The 16,325-nt window shown below is 35.6% G+C and overlaps 1 protein-coding gene across 2 annotated transcripts in view; it reads left to right on the top strand.

Moving 5' to 3' along the window:
- strn3 (striatin, calmodulin binding protein 3) overlaps positions 1–16,325 on the top strand; it is a 40,001-nt gene that overhangs the window by 9,148 nt on the left and 14,528 nt on the right. Inside the window, exons 2-7 of one of the 2 annotated variants that reach the window (XM_065288295.2) lie at positions 12,285–12,388; positions 12,484–12,557; positions 12,649–12,727; positions 12,889–13,065; positions 14,301–14,439; positions 14,574–14,715. In XM_065288295.2, the coding sequence (XP_065144367.2) occupies positions 12,285–12,388; positions 12,484–12,557; positions 12,649–12,727; positions 12,889–13,065; positions 14,301–14,439; positions 14,574–14,715 (715 nt within the window). Of the gene's footprint in view, positions 1–12,284; positions 12,389–12,483; positions 12,558–12,645; positions 12,728–12,888; positions 13,066–14,300; positions 14,440–14,573; positions 14,716–16,325 lie in introns of both variants that reach the window. The other variant, XM_065288294.2, reaches the window with a different exon arrangement.

Genomic DNA, 16,325 nt, shown 5'->3' with positions numbered 1-16,325 from the left:
GTCATACGCATATTACATCAATTTACAATTAACTAAGAATAATTGTCAGCTTTATAATTGTTAATATTCTGAAATAAGACTGTCTTGATGACGTATAGCGCCTACACATGCAACCTCTGGAGGCTTTAGCTATCGGGCAGCGTGAGTGTAGAGTGAAAGCGCGAAAGGCGGAGCTTGAATTTCAGGAATGTCCCTCGTCGGCGAATGTATTTCAAAGATGGAGGCACAACATGGATTCAGCCAGAGAGCGCCTCGACGGTATGCATTTTAAATAGCAGATTCTACACTTACGAGAATACTTTCATTAGTGGGTGGGAAGTAATTACACATGAATGAGCACATACTTTTGAAAGAAAACATGGGTTTTTGTTAAGAAATAACTCAATAAAGTACACAGTAGAGCTTTAAAAAAGCGTTTATTAGCAAAATTGTTTTTGTACCAAAAATTACATTTTAATTTTTTACAATGGTATTGATACTGACTACTACAATTTTGGTAACGTGAAAACGTTACTAGTAATGTCTACGTGCATGTTAAAGTATCAATGCAAAAGAAAAAGGCAGCTTGTTGTGTACGTTGTTTCAGAAGCATCAGACGTAATGAAGGTAAATAGACAGCGCCTTTGTTGTAGCTTGAGTTCTTCATAGGGCTGCACGATAAATCGCATGTGATTGTCACGTGCATCTCGTCAGTAAAGCCAGTTCTTTTATTAGTAATAAATCACCATCAGCTGCTTTTAGATGGAGCGGCATTTCCTACACAGAGCCTTAGTTCACTGACAAGCGAGAAATATCACATTCATAATCACAGATGAATCGCCTCAGATTATGAATGCAAAATTTCCCCGCTTGTCAGTGAACTACGGCTCTGTGTAGTAAATGTCGAACGTTGAAAATAACGTTATTTGTGCATTTACTATAATACAATGTGTTCGCGTGGTTTATGGTTAAAAAACATTATTTTCCACATACCGTACATTTTTATAGCTCCAGATTTCACTATCTTCCTGAAACGCACTGATTTATACAAAACTCATGGATTTAGAAGCTCTGTGTCCCTGATTGGCCAGCTAATCTGTACGTTGTGATTGGCCTGAATACCTCTGACATCAGCTGGAAATGTGACGCTCCTTACCATGTTTGAAAGATATTATCTTCTACTGAAGATTCAGATGTTTTTCCATTATGCCCCCATAAACTTTCTGACATTTGTTGCTCGCCTCAAACTCACCTAATGGTTGAACCAGTGATGTGGTTTTGTGCTGGTCATTACTTATTTAGATAATTAATTTTAGAAACCAGGTACTCAAGACAATTACTTAAAATATCTACGTTGAAGCTCGAGCTGTAACTAGGAAAGAGTTTTTAATAATTTACAAGCATCAACTAAACTATAATGTAACATGTTAACTTAGGCTTTTATTTTGTACATTACGTTAATACTGCTTTCATTATTATGGTCCAGTTACATCACTTTAGGATTATTATACTATTACCTACAATGAACAATCGTGAAAAGCAATATATAAACAAAATGTAATTGTTTTGACAGTCAAGGTTGTTATACATGGCAACTTTTAGTGAACATCTTCAAAACGTAAAAAAAATTGTTTTTTTATAACATAGTGCCATTATTGGTATTTAAGTTGTCTCATAGCAAAATGTTTCAATCATCATTAGCTTGTAACATACCATTTCCATTCCTCTCTCAGTAACCTACATATTTTTGTGCTGTGAGCCGTTATCTGACGACTGTACGGGGGAATGTGTCATGCGTCCGCCAGGGCTATTCTTGCCTGCCGGGTCGCAGCTTTGCCTCTTTGTAAGGCTCTGGTTTAGGGCAGTGATCTCACTGAGTTTCCCCCGGGCGTCTCACTGGAGTGACCTCACACATCGATTCCAGAGCTGTGAATGATGGGGTGGATCGAGAAAGCACACGCTTGCCTGACGCATGTGTTGATGCTCTCAACATCATCACCTCAGAATGATGAATAGACATTACCTTAGGTGACATAAGGTTGGTTTTGGTAACTGATTTTGTTTTTGCTGTATTTATTCATCCATGTATGGTTTTTTAGTCAAATAATGAATCATGCATATTTTTCGGGGCCATGCAAAGCGGGTCTCTATGCGCCGGTCTCCAAAATGTCTGTAGTCTTAAGACAAGCACAGACAGCTGTCTCTGTGAAAGTCTCATCCAAGAAACCCAATGGCTGTGACCACCCAACCACACTGGCCTTCTCATCCCTCTGATGAACTCCTAAAGGAATAGTTTGCCCAAAAACTCTGTTATTGTTTAGACACCTTCATGTCATTCCAATTCTGTATGCTGCTGTTTCCATGAAAAAAATATTCACTTTTATCTTTTCCTCATGACAACAGTTCAGCGTAACCAGCTGTGACGCCATATTTCATCCATTACATTGCATTGAATGCATTGCAAAGTTTTGTATCTCACTAAGAATGCATTCATTATTATTCTCATATTTAACAACATCCAAGTTAGGTTTTGGAAATTAATAGGCAGTGCTATTTAACTTACAGAAATATCTCAACGGTTTCACTTACTGAATGATTTTAATACTTCAAAAAGGTACTTAAAGTTTTAGGTTGACGCAGATTTCAGAGAGAGTGGCAAGAAGATGAGAGTGATGTTTTTTTTCTTCAATTTTTTAATATGTTGGAGTTTGCAAAATGTATTTCAATTTAAAGAATCATCATATCGCATATTATTTATTGTAACATTAAGCAAGTTATTACATTTTACATTTCTATTATTATTTAATTTGATTGTGCAAACTTAATATATTATAATTTTGCATATCATACATTGCATTTTAGCAACTTACCTCATATCGCATTTCCCTTCAATATATATAGCCCTATATGTTGGTTGTGTAATTTTAAGTGTTTGTTTTTTTTAAATATTAGAATTTAATTCGATTTTACAAACTTAATTCATTATCATTTTGCATATTGTACTTTGCATTTTAGCAAGTTATCACATATCGCATTTTTCTTTAGTATCCTGAAACCCTATGCTTGCTTGTTATGTAATTTTTAGTTTTTTTTTTTTAAATATTAAAATTTAAATTAATTTTACAAACTTAACTCCAGCGTTTAAAAAAAAAGTTGCCAGCCAGCACCAGTGTTTTTCATGATTTTTACCAAAGTTTAATGTCTTCCAGAAAATGTTCTTCTTTAAATATATAAACATACAATATAACAAATGAAAGAACAGACCCTCTGCTTTCAAAAAAAAAAAAAAAAAAAACCTTTCATCCTACCTTCAGTGGTTCTTTTGTAATCAGCTTTTGAAATTTGGGTAGGTTTCTGCAAAAACACCACATTTTGAGCAAAAAGCGGAGAAAATTCCATTTTTGTGACAGACTTTTCATAGAGATCCCATTCAGAGCGATCTTTAAAACAGACTCGGACATGCAGCCGCTTACCATAGTGCAATACTTCCGGGTCTAAAAAGTTGCAGAAGGGCGGTATTGCGGAAAGACGGAAAATCTCGTCATTGGCAGGGAAGTGTTTTCTCTTGATTGACGAGATATCTCGTCATTGGCGGCGAAAGAGTTAATTCATTATCATATCGCATATTGTACATTGCATTTTAGCAAGTACCACATTGCATTTTTTCGTCATTATCGCAGTATCGTAAATCCCTAAGCTGGTTATGTAATTTTTTCTTTAATATTACAATTTAATTTTACAAACTTAATTCATTGTAATATTGTTTTTGCATCATCATAGCAAGTTATCACATTGCATTTACTTCAATACAGAGGTGTAAAGTACTCAAGTAAATGTACTTCGTTACTGTACTTAAGTATTTTTTGGGCTACTTTGTACTTGTACTGAGTATCAAAAATATAAGCAACTTTTACTCTCTACTCAATTACATTTTTGATTGGGTATTTGTACTCTTTACTCCACTACATTTGAAATGACACTTAACGTTACTCGCTACATTGTTTATTCGTCAAATAAAAACGAGACGAAAGTGTCAGAGGGTGATGATGGATAGAATCTGTGGTCGCGAGGTTACACGCACACACACAACTGAGGGACTTCATTTGGCTCTGCGCAGAGCAACCGTATGAAATCAAAGTACTGCGAGAGCGAATCAAATGCATATAGAGAAGTCTGGTCTCGCGGTACTTTGATGTCAAACGCTGAATGGCTTGCATTGAGCCACCGTAGCGGGACATCTGCGTGCTGCGTATGTCATAAACTGTAGAGAAAAGTTCGCGTCTGGTCTGAGAGAAGAGATAAAGAGCAAACATATGGATGCATATCACATTTGCTTCAGTCAAGGGACCCTTTGTTAAACATGTGATGCTACAATCAAAACAGAAGTGATGCGCGATTGCAGGAGGGTCATCCCGCAACTCAAAGGCAAGCACAAATGTTTATATACTCTGATGCTACCTTATCAGCTAACCTGAGCTGGTACATAACTTGATATAACTTACTATATAAACCAGCGAGGTCCTGTACTGATTGCCCGAGTAACTTAAGTACATTATAAGATTGATAATAAGTGTACAATTTTACTGTCCTCACATTTAATCAAGTATGCTGTAATGTATTTACTGTAAGAGGGATGCATGACGGAAGAAATGTAGTGCACTTAATGTGAGAGAGTGGTGTTACGTACTACATGTGTTTTCAATTAATCTTTCAAATGAACAACTTCACGTTTTTAATATGCATTATCATATTTCTGTTAGTGTAATTTTAGTTTACTGGAATTTTCTAAATATAAAAATTATATCTTTTTTAGGATAGGCCTATATAAGAATATTTGGTAACACTTTACAACAAGGTTCATTAGTTAACAGTAGTTAATGTATTAACCAACTTGAACAAACCATGAGCAATACATTTGTTACATCATTTATTCATCTTTGTTAATGTTAGTTAATAAAAATGTAAGCTTTAATTGTTTGTTCATGTTAGTTCAGAGTGCATTAACTAATGTTAACAAGATTTTAATAAAGTATTAGTAATTGTTGAAATTAACATTAACAAAGATGAATAAATGGTGTATAAGTGCAGTTCATTATTAGTTCATGTTAACTAATGTAGCTAACTAATATTAACCAATGAACCCCACTGTAAATTGTTACCATATATTTATATCACAAAGTTAGGCTATATATTTTTCAGCATGGCACATTCAAGTACACAATGACACTAGACAAAAATTAAATGCGTTTAAATTTTATGTAGATTTCTAGACTAAAATCTCATGGCATTTAGTTGAATAAAATTAGACTATAACTAAATCAATTCAGATGACAAAAATATGACTAAAACTAAATAAAATTTTAGTCAAAAGACTATGACTATGTTTAATCTGTGTTTGTTCTGCCCGGTCAAAATTTTGAGGTGTTTGATTTCTTTTCTATATTAGGAAATAAAACCTCATAAATAAACTTTCTTAGTTTTCACTGCCCAGACCTACAATGTCTCTTTGTGTTGAGGACTAGTGCATCTTTGAGCCAACATTCAGTACGAGTAAAAATACTTGAGTACTTTTAAATTGGGTTACTTTAATACTTTTACTCAAGTCGTATTTAAATTGGTGACTTGTAACTTGTAGTGGAGTAATTTTTACAGTAAGGAATTTGTACTTTTACTCAAGTATGGCTTTCAGCTACTCTTTACACCTCTGCTTCAATATCGCCCAGCCCTATATGTTGGTTCTTTTTTAAAATATTAAAATTGAAATTGATTTTACAAACTTAAATCATTACCAATTTTTTTTTTGCATACCGTACATAGTTTTTTTATTTTATGAAGTATGGCGTATCGTATTTTCTTCAATATTGTGAATTCCTAATTCTTGTGATTAATGATCAATGCACCTTTAAAAACCTAAATATTGCTAATATATAATTTATGCTACACTACACATCAACTATATGCTGTAATATCTGCTTTACGATAAATAATAACTGTATTATTTGCCATTTGCTTGACACGGGGCTCTTAGCTGTTCCAAAAAAGTTAAAATACTTTTCAAGTGTTTTGTTTGTGTGTGTTTAAATTTATGTAAGAGTTCAAGTACATGAGGTGCAGATAGTGTTGGCTCTGTCAGTGCACTGTTGTCGGGCATGTAGGCTATAGTCAAATTCCACTGAAGCATACCACAATGTTCCTTCTGTCGTCATAAAATGTAGGAAAACATTGCATCACAGGAATGTAAAGAACAAGTCTAAGGTTGCCCATCTCGCCTACCCCCTTTCCACGAAAACCACAAAGGACATATTTACCTGATAAACACATAGGGTTGTCATGCAAGCTTTTTCTTTAGAACAGGTGTCTCAAACAAAATCTGACTTGGGGCCGTTTCTGAGATGAACATCTTGTCTGAGGACCGCATAGCTATTTTAACATAAAAAACACAATATTCAGGGCTCGCAATTTTTTTTTAATCCCTGATAGCCCTTCGGGCAGGCACTCTTTCATTTTTGGTAGCCCGAAATGAATACAAGTAGCCGAATAAAAAATACACTGTTTAATGTAGAATATTGATAAATCCTGGATTTCCATGTAAGCCAACTATTTCTGCCCATCAACAGCTAACAATTTGGTCCCAAAACGTTCCCCTAACATTAGTTTTTGGTTTCTAGAATGTTATTTTCCAAGGTTTTTGTTTAATAGCAAGGAATGTTTTCTTAAAGAAAATAAACATTCCCCTAATGTTATTTTTAGGTTATTTTAACGTTCCCCTAACGTTAGAATAATTGAATGTTATATTACTGAAATATTATATGAATGTATTATAACACAGGTTATTTTTAATTTAATTTAACATACTAAAATACCTCAACACATATTTAGATAACATGGTATTTTATCAAATATATAAACAACCAGTGACTTTAACACAATATAGAAGACTTAAAACAGATATTTATTAAAAAGGAATAAACATTTAATTCCCTTTAGGTTAACAGATCTTACCATAGCCGTTTATTTTCGCTAGAATAATGTTAGACTCTGAGGTAATACGAAATGACCAACACACATTCTATTCGCTTTAGGTAAACGAATATCTTACCACTGCGGTTTAGTCACCTATCAAAAGCTTCTAACATCATATTCTCTTAATAGCGTAGACGTGTCAAATCGATCGGAAATCACTCAAATATATTTTCCTTCTCATATATTTAAGTTACTACCTGAAGAAACAAAAAGAAACGCTAAAACAATGTTAGTCTATGAGGTAATTTTTTTTTTTAATGACTTGAGTTCGCGCTGAGCACAAGAGCAGGCAGGTGCTTGTGAAGAGCGAAGCCGGAGAAGCGCGTGCAGAGGGTTGCGTGCATTTCAAATGTGCACATTAAAGGATGGGTTTATTTATGCTTTCACTTCATTTCCTGACAGTTTCACTTGTTACTTGAGGATAATGACTGACAAGAGGACGCCGAAATACATACAATATAATTACCTTACTAAATCTGAGACAAAGCAAAAACATTAAAATATTATTTCCTCCCCAAGATAGCCCGACGGGCAGGGCAAAGATACATTTTGGTAGCCCGACAGGAATTCACAATAGCCCCGGGACGTCGGGCTAGCGATTTTGCGAGCCCTGATATTTATGTATATATACTGCATTTAAATGTAATTATTAAACATATAATAATGCTTAAAAAATCACCCGCTCGCACTTCTTATGATATGTCACCAATGGAATCACGGCTCATGATTGCGCGCAACCTCTCAAGCACTTTTGAAAGATCAAAGAAGCACCTTGACTCATATTTAACACGTGTTTTTAGACACGACATGTGAACGTCCCCTTAAATGTTTACATCAATAATCAAACAAATAATTTTCTTATACGTTTAAGACCACTGCTCTAGAGCAGGGGTAGGCAACGTCGGTCCTGAATTGCCGACGTCCTGCAGATTTTAGTTCCAACCTACCTGTAGGTTTCAGGTGACCCTTTAGCCCTGCTCTAGAGGAAGGAAGGTTGAGGGTTGGGGTTGTCTATACATAAGCCTTCTCTCATTCACTTACAGACCTTTAAGAGGGGTCAGGTTTCACAGCTGCTCTCATTGCTAATGTTAACCTGCTTTAGAGAGCTCTTTTCCTCTGGGTCGCTGCCTGCCGGCGGCCTTATGTTGCTTCCCTGTATGCGTCTTTCAATTGTGGTCCAAAATGAAATGGACAGATCTAAGCGTCTTACATCTAAACTGAACATAATCTTTAGCAGTTGGGTAGTGGTCGAGGGTGTTTTTAAACATCAATTTCATAGTTCATGTAATATGAAAGTGCAACTTATGCTTACTGTACAGATTTGGTTCATTTCAGCACTTATTCATCACTTCTATCACTTCTTTCTTTGTTAAAGGAATAGTCTACTCATTTTCAATATTAAACTATGTTATTACCTTAACTAAGAATTGTTGATACATCTCTCTATCATCTGTGTGCGTGCACGTAAGCGCTGGAGCGCGCTGCGACGCTACGATAGCATTTAGCTTAGCCCCATTCATTCAATGGTACCAATCAGAGATAAAGTTAGAAGTGACCGAACACATCAACGTTTTTCCTATTTAAGACGAGTAGTTATACGAGCAAGTTTGATGGTACAAAATAAAACCTAGCGCCTTTCTAAGCGGATTTAAAAGAGGAACTATATTGTATGGCGGAACAGCACTTTTGGGAGTACTTCGACTTATTGCGCCGAGTCGAAGTACTCCCAAAAGTGCTATTACGCCATAAAATATAGTTCCTCTTTATTTTATGTACGTTTTATTTTGTACCACCAAACTTGCTCGTATAACTACTCGTCTTAAATAGGAAAAACGTTGATGTGTTTGGTCACTTCTAACTTTATCTCTGATTGGTACCATTGAATGAATGGGGCTAAGCTAAATGCTATCGAAGTGTCGCAGCGCACTCCAGCGCTTACGTGCACGCACACAGATGATAGAGGGATGTATCAACTCTTCTTAGTTAAGGTAATAACATATTTTAATATTGAAAATGAGTAGACTATTCCTTTAATAAATAAAATTTTATGTTCAGAAATCGTTTATGAATAAGCTTTGGTTCTCTGTAAAGACATTCTGTGGTCTTGCTTACAAAACCTTTCGAATGGGAATTTACTTTTGTTCATTTGGCTGACCCAATGTTTTACCAGTTTAAAAAACATAAAAACACTATAAACAAAATATGACCCAAATAAATATCCTTCTGTGCAACAAATCATTGTTTTTATCGGTTGATGGCAATTTTGTGCAAACAATGTGGTCGATATGAGGCTGATGTGATGGCAACAAATGAGAGACTATTGATGAAACTAAAAGAACCTTTTTTGTGCTTAGTTGGCGGCTTATAGGGCTGCATGATGTTGAAGAAGATGCGCTATATCGCATGATGTGATGTGCATTATATGAAACAATAGTGCTTTAGGTTTGAACCTACTAAAATATGTTTAAAAAGAAAGTTTTAACTTTTTCTGATAATTGATCATCTTCTTCACGTCAGAATTAAAGGATTAGTCAATTTTCTTTAAAAAAATCCAGATAATTTACTCACCATCATGTCAACTAAAATGTTGATGTCTTTTTTTGTTCAGTTGAGAAGAAATTGTGTTTTTTTTTTTTTTTTGAGGAAAGCGTTTCAGGATTTTTCTCATTTTAATGGACTTTAATGGACCCCAACACTTAACTGTTTAATATAGTTTAAAATTGCAGTTTTAAAGGACTCTAAACGTCCTCAAACGAGGCATAAGGGTCTTATCTAGCGAAACGATTGTCATTTTTGACAAGAAAAATTAAAAATGTGGACTTTTAAACCACAACTTCTCGTCTATCTCCGGTCATGTGACGCACCAGCGCGACCTCACGCAATACATCATCATGTCAAGAGGTCACGGATGACGCATTTGAAACTACGCCCTTGTAAACTATGTTTACAAGTGTGAAGAAAGAGGACCGTTTCGACGTTGTTGTATGTCGAATAGGGATGTCCCGATCAGGTTTTTTTTGCCCTCAGGTCCGAGTCATTTGATTTGAGTATCTGCCGATACAGAGTCCCGATCCGATACTTCTATTATACATAAAAATAGAATAAAGAAGAGCAAAAAACAGATCTAGGATGTTCCTTATGTCATGCCGCACGTGCTCCTGTGTGGAGTCAAAAGAGTCTAACTCTGTGCCAGCGCATAACTATAGATGTGTTAAAAAATAATGAGAATATATATAGTATATGTACAAGGGTTAAATTGGGATTTGTTTTGTGGGGATGCTCTGTTAGGAGGGAGGGTTCGAGCGGTAACATGTTTAATCCTGATGACAGCAAAGCCACTTGTGTGTTTCAATGACATTTTGTACCTCTGATATGATTTTAAGTTTCAGTTTTAAAGCTGTGCCACAGGTTGACCCAAACTTTAAAACCTGAACTTTAAATTATGCAAATCTATGAGTCTGACACCCTATATGCATTTGTTGCACATGTCATTATGCACAATTGATCAAACTTTGAAGGAAGTTATAAGACTCAACCTCCTTGACTCATTCTAGGCATAAGATAAGCTTCCCAAAAATACTAATTTTACAAGAAAAACAACATACTGATTCAGCAATATGTCTTATAAAATAGCCATAGAGATTCCCTAAGCAGTTAGTTAAAAAATACCTATAGTTAGGTTGTAATTAACTTGTATAATCAAAATACATTATTTTATTAAACTATACAATAAGTTGTATCCAGTTATCTAGTGTAATGAGATGAGTGACATGGCTATACATACTTTAATACTTTGTTTCTAGACTTCTGTTAAGTTTTTTCGACGTGGGCACCATTCTTACCTCTATCTCTCTCTCTCTCATCTCTACAGTAATGTCAAATGACCCTGCGCGAATGCGCGTTCTTGGTTCTGAGTGAGTCTCGGAGCTGCGTCTGAGCACATGATGACAAAAACGATCAACGCGTCGTTTAAATGAGCGGGAAAAACGCGGTTTTGTCGTGGGTTCCCTGCACGCACAAGTTTGAAGCCTATGAATGAAAACATGTCAATAGGCTTGTTCGACTTCATGCGGCGCCTCAAAGATCGACAGCCGGGTGACGTCAAACTACCGCGAGAGTGAGCCGCGAAATCATATGAAGGAGTTTGCTTTTAAATCGCTCTCGCGAAACTCTGACGTCATCCGGCTGTCGGTTCTTGTGGCGCCACATGAAGTCAAACAAGCCTATTCTCTTCTCGTCAGTTCACACGCACCAGCGCAGCACGTACACTGGCGCGGAGCAGAGCGAGACCTTGACGCCGGATTTTAAACCCTGCATATGTATCCGAGTCCTGATCGGGAGGTAACGTCCGATTCCGATCGAGTCTGAAACCACGTGATCGAATGATACTAATTAATGTCTTTGTGTCAGTTTATTGTTTAAAATGGTCCGCAAATGTGCGTTTCATATATGCAATGCATGACCTTTCCACGGCATTATGCAATTGCGTGAGGTCGTGATGGCGCTTCACAGGACCGGAGATAGACGAGAAGTTATGGTTTAAAAGTGCATATTTTTTATTTTTCTTGTTAAAAATGACAATCGTTTCGCTAGATAAGACCCTTATGCCTGGGTTGGGATTGTTTAGAGTCCTTTGAAACTCTGTTAAAACTGCAATTTTAAACTGTTACGTGTTGGGGTCCATTAAAGTCCATTAAAATGAGAAAAATCCTGAAATGTTTCCTCAAAAAAAGATAATTTCTTCTCGACTGAACAAAGAAAGACATCAACATTTTGGATGACATGGTGGTGAGTGAATTATCTGGATTTTTTTTTTTTTTTTTGAAAATGGACTAATCCTTTAAAGGTGCAATGTGTAACTTTTAGGAGGATCTCTTGACAGTAATGTTATATAATATACATTACTATGAGCGCTTGTTTGTCCTGTGGCAGCTGCCGTAGCTTCTCATTGTGTTTTGAAATTGCAGTTGGTTGCAATTTGCAATGTCACTGCTAGATGCTGCTAAAATCCCACATTTCAACCTTTAACATTATTCGGTTTTTGCAAACTATGGCAATATGCATATTTAGATTTTTTATATATTGTACCGTCCTCATTACAACAGATGTGCACACATAGATGGGTAGACTTCACACATTATATTGTGTTAACTGTGGAGAGTTATATATTAACCATGGTGATATCTGTTCGGTTGACCACTATTTGTGAATATGTCAGAGGAGAGCGTGTTGAGAGAGGTTTTGTCACAAATGTCTTTATGGCTTCTATATTTGTCTTCCAGGCTCGAATAGCGTTCCTGCAAGGAGAAAGAAAGGGTCAAGAAAACTTGAAGAATGACCTTGTTAGAAGAATAAAAATGTTAGAATATGCATTAAAGCAAGAAAGGTTTGTACTTTTTTTTATCACTTAATTTGAGATTTGGTTGTATATGTATATATTTTGGAAAGTTTTTCAACAAATATTCTCTTCACCATTACCAGAGCGAAATACCATAAATTAAAATATGGCACAGAACTAAATCAAGGTGAAGTGAAAATGCCCAGCTTTGAATCAGGTAAGAATACCTTACTTTGTTTTTGGCTGCATGGTTTCACTTGGTATTTACTAATCTGGTTTCGTTTGTGTTTTTATTGATTCTAAAGAAGATACCAAAGATACAGAGGTCTCGGCTATACCTCAAAACAGTCAGTTAACATGGAAACAGGGCAGACAACTCCTCAGACAGTAAGTTGGCCATGAGTCATTATGCATTTCTAAACACTTTGGTTGTGAAGGTTTCTCACTTCCTGCCGAGGAAGTCCATGGGTATCTGTGATGATTATTTATATCTTCTGATTGTACGAGCTTCATATGAAGTTCTCTTTATGCCTCTCTGTTCCGTTCAGATATCTTCAGGAAGTAGGTTATACGGACACGATATTAGACGTTCGGTCGCAAAGGGTTCGGTCATTACTGGGGCTGTCGGGCTCTGAGCAGAACGGTTCAGTGGAAACCAAGAACCTAGAGCAAATTCTCAATGGAGGAGAGTCTCCAGCCAAAAGAAAGGGACAAGATATGAAAAGGTACAAATTTCCTCATTCGTGAAAAGAAATATGACATCTGCCATGAATTGTGTATACTCCTGTATTAGTAGTCATCAGTTTTAAGTCCCCCTGTGGTAAAAATAAAGCTATTATTGTTGTTTATATGTCTTTGTGGTGTTGTGTATGTGAATGCTCTTACCTGCGCTTAAGAAAATTTGTATTGTAAACGTGCAGTTCACGTATGTAGCATCTATCGTAGATATACATCTTGTATATATCTGGTGCGAAAAGATGGAGGTGGGGAGTAATTTGCATATTCAATGATCCGTTGATAACAGGGTTATTATAGTTTTTAAAATAAATATTAGATTTTATTTTGTTTTGCATTTTTTTTTTGTTCGATTCAACAGCATTTAAAATACGAAAACGAAATTTTTGATTTCCTAAATTCTATTTAGTTTTTAGTTAGTTTTGGAGGTACGCATTATAGTTGCAGTTAAGTTTTAGTTTTTTATTGGAAACGTTTTTTATTTCAGTTAACGAAAAGGTTTTTTATTAATAATTTCACGATAGTTCTCGTTTACGATTTTAACCCTGGTTTGTACTTAATGAGGCAAATGTGTTGAGTTACATTTATGCTGTTTTAAAGAATGGAAAAATTACTATCACTGGAAAAACTTTTCATATGCTAATATGCTCACAGATTAGTTTTAACTGATGAAATTATTGACTACAGGGGGACTTTTAAGTAAGGATTTTGTACTTGTAATTTTTTTAAGATGTCAAATAAATCTTTGGTGTCCCCACAGTAAATATGTGAAGTTTTAGCTCAAAATACCATATAGATATTTTGTTATAACATGTTAAAATTGCCACTTTGTAGGTGTTCAAAATGTGCCGTTTTGGCTGTGTCCTTTAAAATGCAAATAAGCTGATGAAATGATGGTGGTTTGATGCAATTGAAACTCAATTTTGCTATTTTCTCTCTGAACTTAATGGTAGTGCTGTGGTTGGATAGTGCAGATTAAGGGGCGGTATTATTATAATATGAGCTCCTTATGACATCATAAGGAGAGACAAATTTCAATTACCTATTTTTCACATGCTTGCAGAAAATGGTTTACCAAAACTAAGTTACTGGGTTGATCTTTCTCACATTTTCTAGGTTGATAGAAGCACTGGGAACCCGATTATTTAGCACGTAAACATGGAAAAAGTCAGATTTTCATGCCATGGCCCCTTTAACTTGGTAATCATATCCTTTGCTTTAACAGGAATCCAGAGGTTCTGGAGACATTTAATTTTTTAGAAAATGCTGACGATAGCGATGAAGACGAAGATGAAGAGGGAGATATAATGGAGGATGTGCCGGACAGAAGTGATAAACGCAGAATAAAAAAACATAAAATTAAGGTAAGGATGATAATGTAAACTGTACATGATATTGTTTGTTTTTTATTAATAATAAATATGATTTATTTTATAAATACACATAATGGAATGTTTAAGTAGAGATTACTGTAAAAGAAAAACTGCTTTTTCATCAGGTTGGAAATGAAGGTTTAGCTTCAGATTTGCCAGAGGATGCAGACACAGAGGAGGCATTGAAGGAGTTTGACTTTCTGGTGAATGCAGAGGATGGAGAAGGTGCCGGAGAGGCCCGGAGTTCAGGAGATGGCACGGAGTGGGGTAAAAAAAAAATAGTTACTTGAAGGATTACTCCATTTAAAAAATCTGGAAATTTTCTCACCCCCATGTCATCCAAAATGTTGATGTCTTTTCCTGTTTAGTCAAGAAGTTACGTTTTTTTTTTTTTTTAAGAGAAACATTCCAGGATTTTTCTTAATTTAATAGACTTTATTGGACCCAACAGTTTACAGTTTAAATGCAGTTTAAAATTGCTTTTTCAACGCAGCTTCAAAGGGCTCTAAACGATCCCAAACGAGGCATAAGTGTCTTATCTAGCGAAACCATTGTCAGTTTCGGCAAGAATAATAAAAAAATGTATACTTTTAAACCACAACTTCTCATCTTGCATCAGCCATGTAATGCACCAGTGCGACCTCACATAAATGCATCATCACGTCGAAAGGTCACGCAGGACCTACCGCCCCAGTCTTTTACAGTCCTTACGCAATGGCCTCTATGCACGCTTAACTTCCGCGTTTGACTCTTCAGTTTCGGGTACGGGAGATTTAAAGCGGAGTGACGGCAGAAACGCTAAAATGTACTCGTCGTTTGCTGGATTTACCCAAATTTACAACTTGTGATGTGTGAAGAATTTTCCAGATGTGCAAACTCGAAAAAGGTTGCAATTTTATGTGTCATCTTATCTTTGAAATCATTAAGATATGTTCAAATATCCTGTACTAGCGAAGCCTACATTGTGCTTTTTTACGATTCATCCAGCATTGTTGTCATTGATATACATTTTCTATTTGTCTTTTGCATTTGTTATTAATAAAGCATACATAAATACGCAAAATACGAGTTTTTACTGTTTTAACATTTAGCTTGTCTAACCACAGATGTTATCTTCGCTAGTACTGATGATAACAATTATATAAATTCATAAGTATATCAACAACAGATGAATAACACTGTTATCAATGCAATTTCTATCTAAAACTCGTGGTAATGCAGATACAGGGTAGCAGTGTAGAAGTTGGCGTGCTTTCTAGTGAGTCAAATGCTGTAAACATTATGACACACAGCAGTGATGGCTATAAGTTCTGTTCTCCCGTCTTTAAAAATATACTTTCATACGTTTAAATGTCATTATGGTATTAAGTGTGGAGTACAAGTTATTTCTATGTAAAGTAGTCCAGCATCCTGAGATTTCTCCAGAAATACGTCAAGGGGCCCCGTGCATAGTCCATTATGCTGGTGCGTCATACGACTGCATGCAAGATGAGAAGTTGTGGTTTTAAAGTGCATTTTTTTTTCTTGCCAAAAATGACAATCGTTTTGCTAGAGAAGACCCTTATGCCTCGTTTGGGATTGTTTGAAGCTGCGTTGAAACGGCAATTTTAAACTGCATTGAAACTGTAAAGTGTTGGGGTCCAATAAAGTCTATTAAACTGAGAAAAATCTGGGAATTATTTTCTTAAAAAACTTATTGTTGACTATACAAAGAAAGACATTAACATTTTGGATGACATGGGGTAAGTTAAATATCTGGATTTTTTTATTTTAGTCAAATAGACTTATGGAGCATGCGTGGCAAAATCGTGTATGTCTATAATAAATGATTTCAAAACGTTTAAAGATTCAAGGGGACATTTCATAAGACATTTTTT

This window comes from Paramisgurnus dabryanus, chromosome 17 (genome assembly GCF_030506205.2).
Source record: "Paramisgurnus dabryanus chromosome 17, PD_genome_1.1, whole genome shotgun sequence".
NCBI classification, from domain to species: domain Eukaryota; kingdom Metazoa; phylum Chordata; class Actinopteri; order Cypriniformes; family Cobitidae; genus Paramisgurnus; species Paramisgurnus dabryanus.
This window is presented reverse-complemented; position numbering and strand designations above follow the sequence as displayed.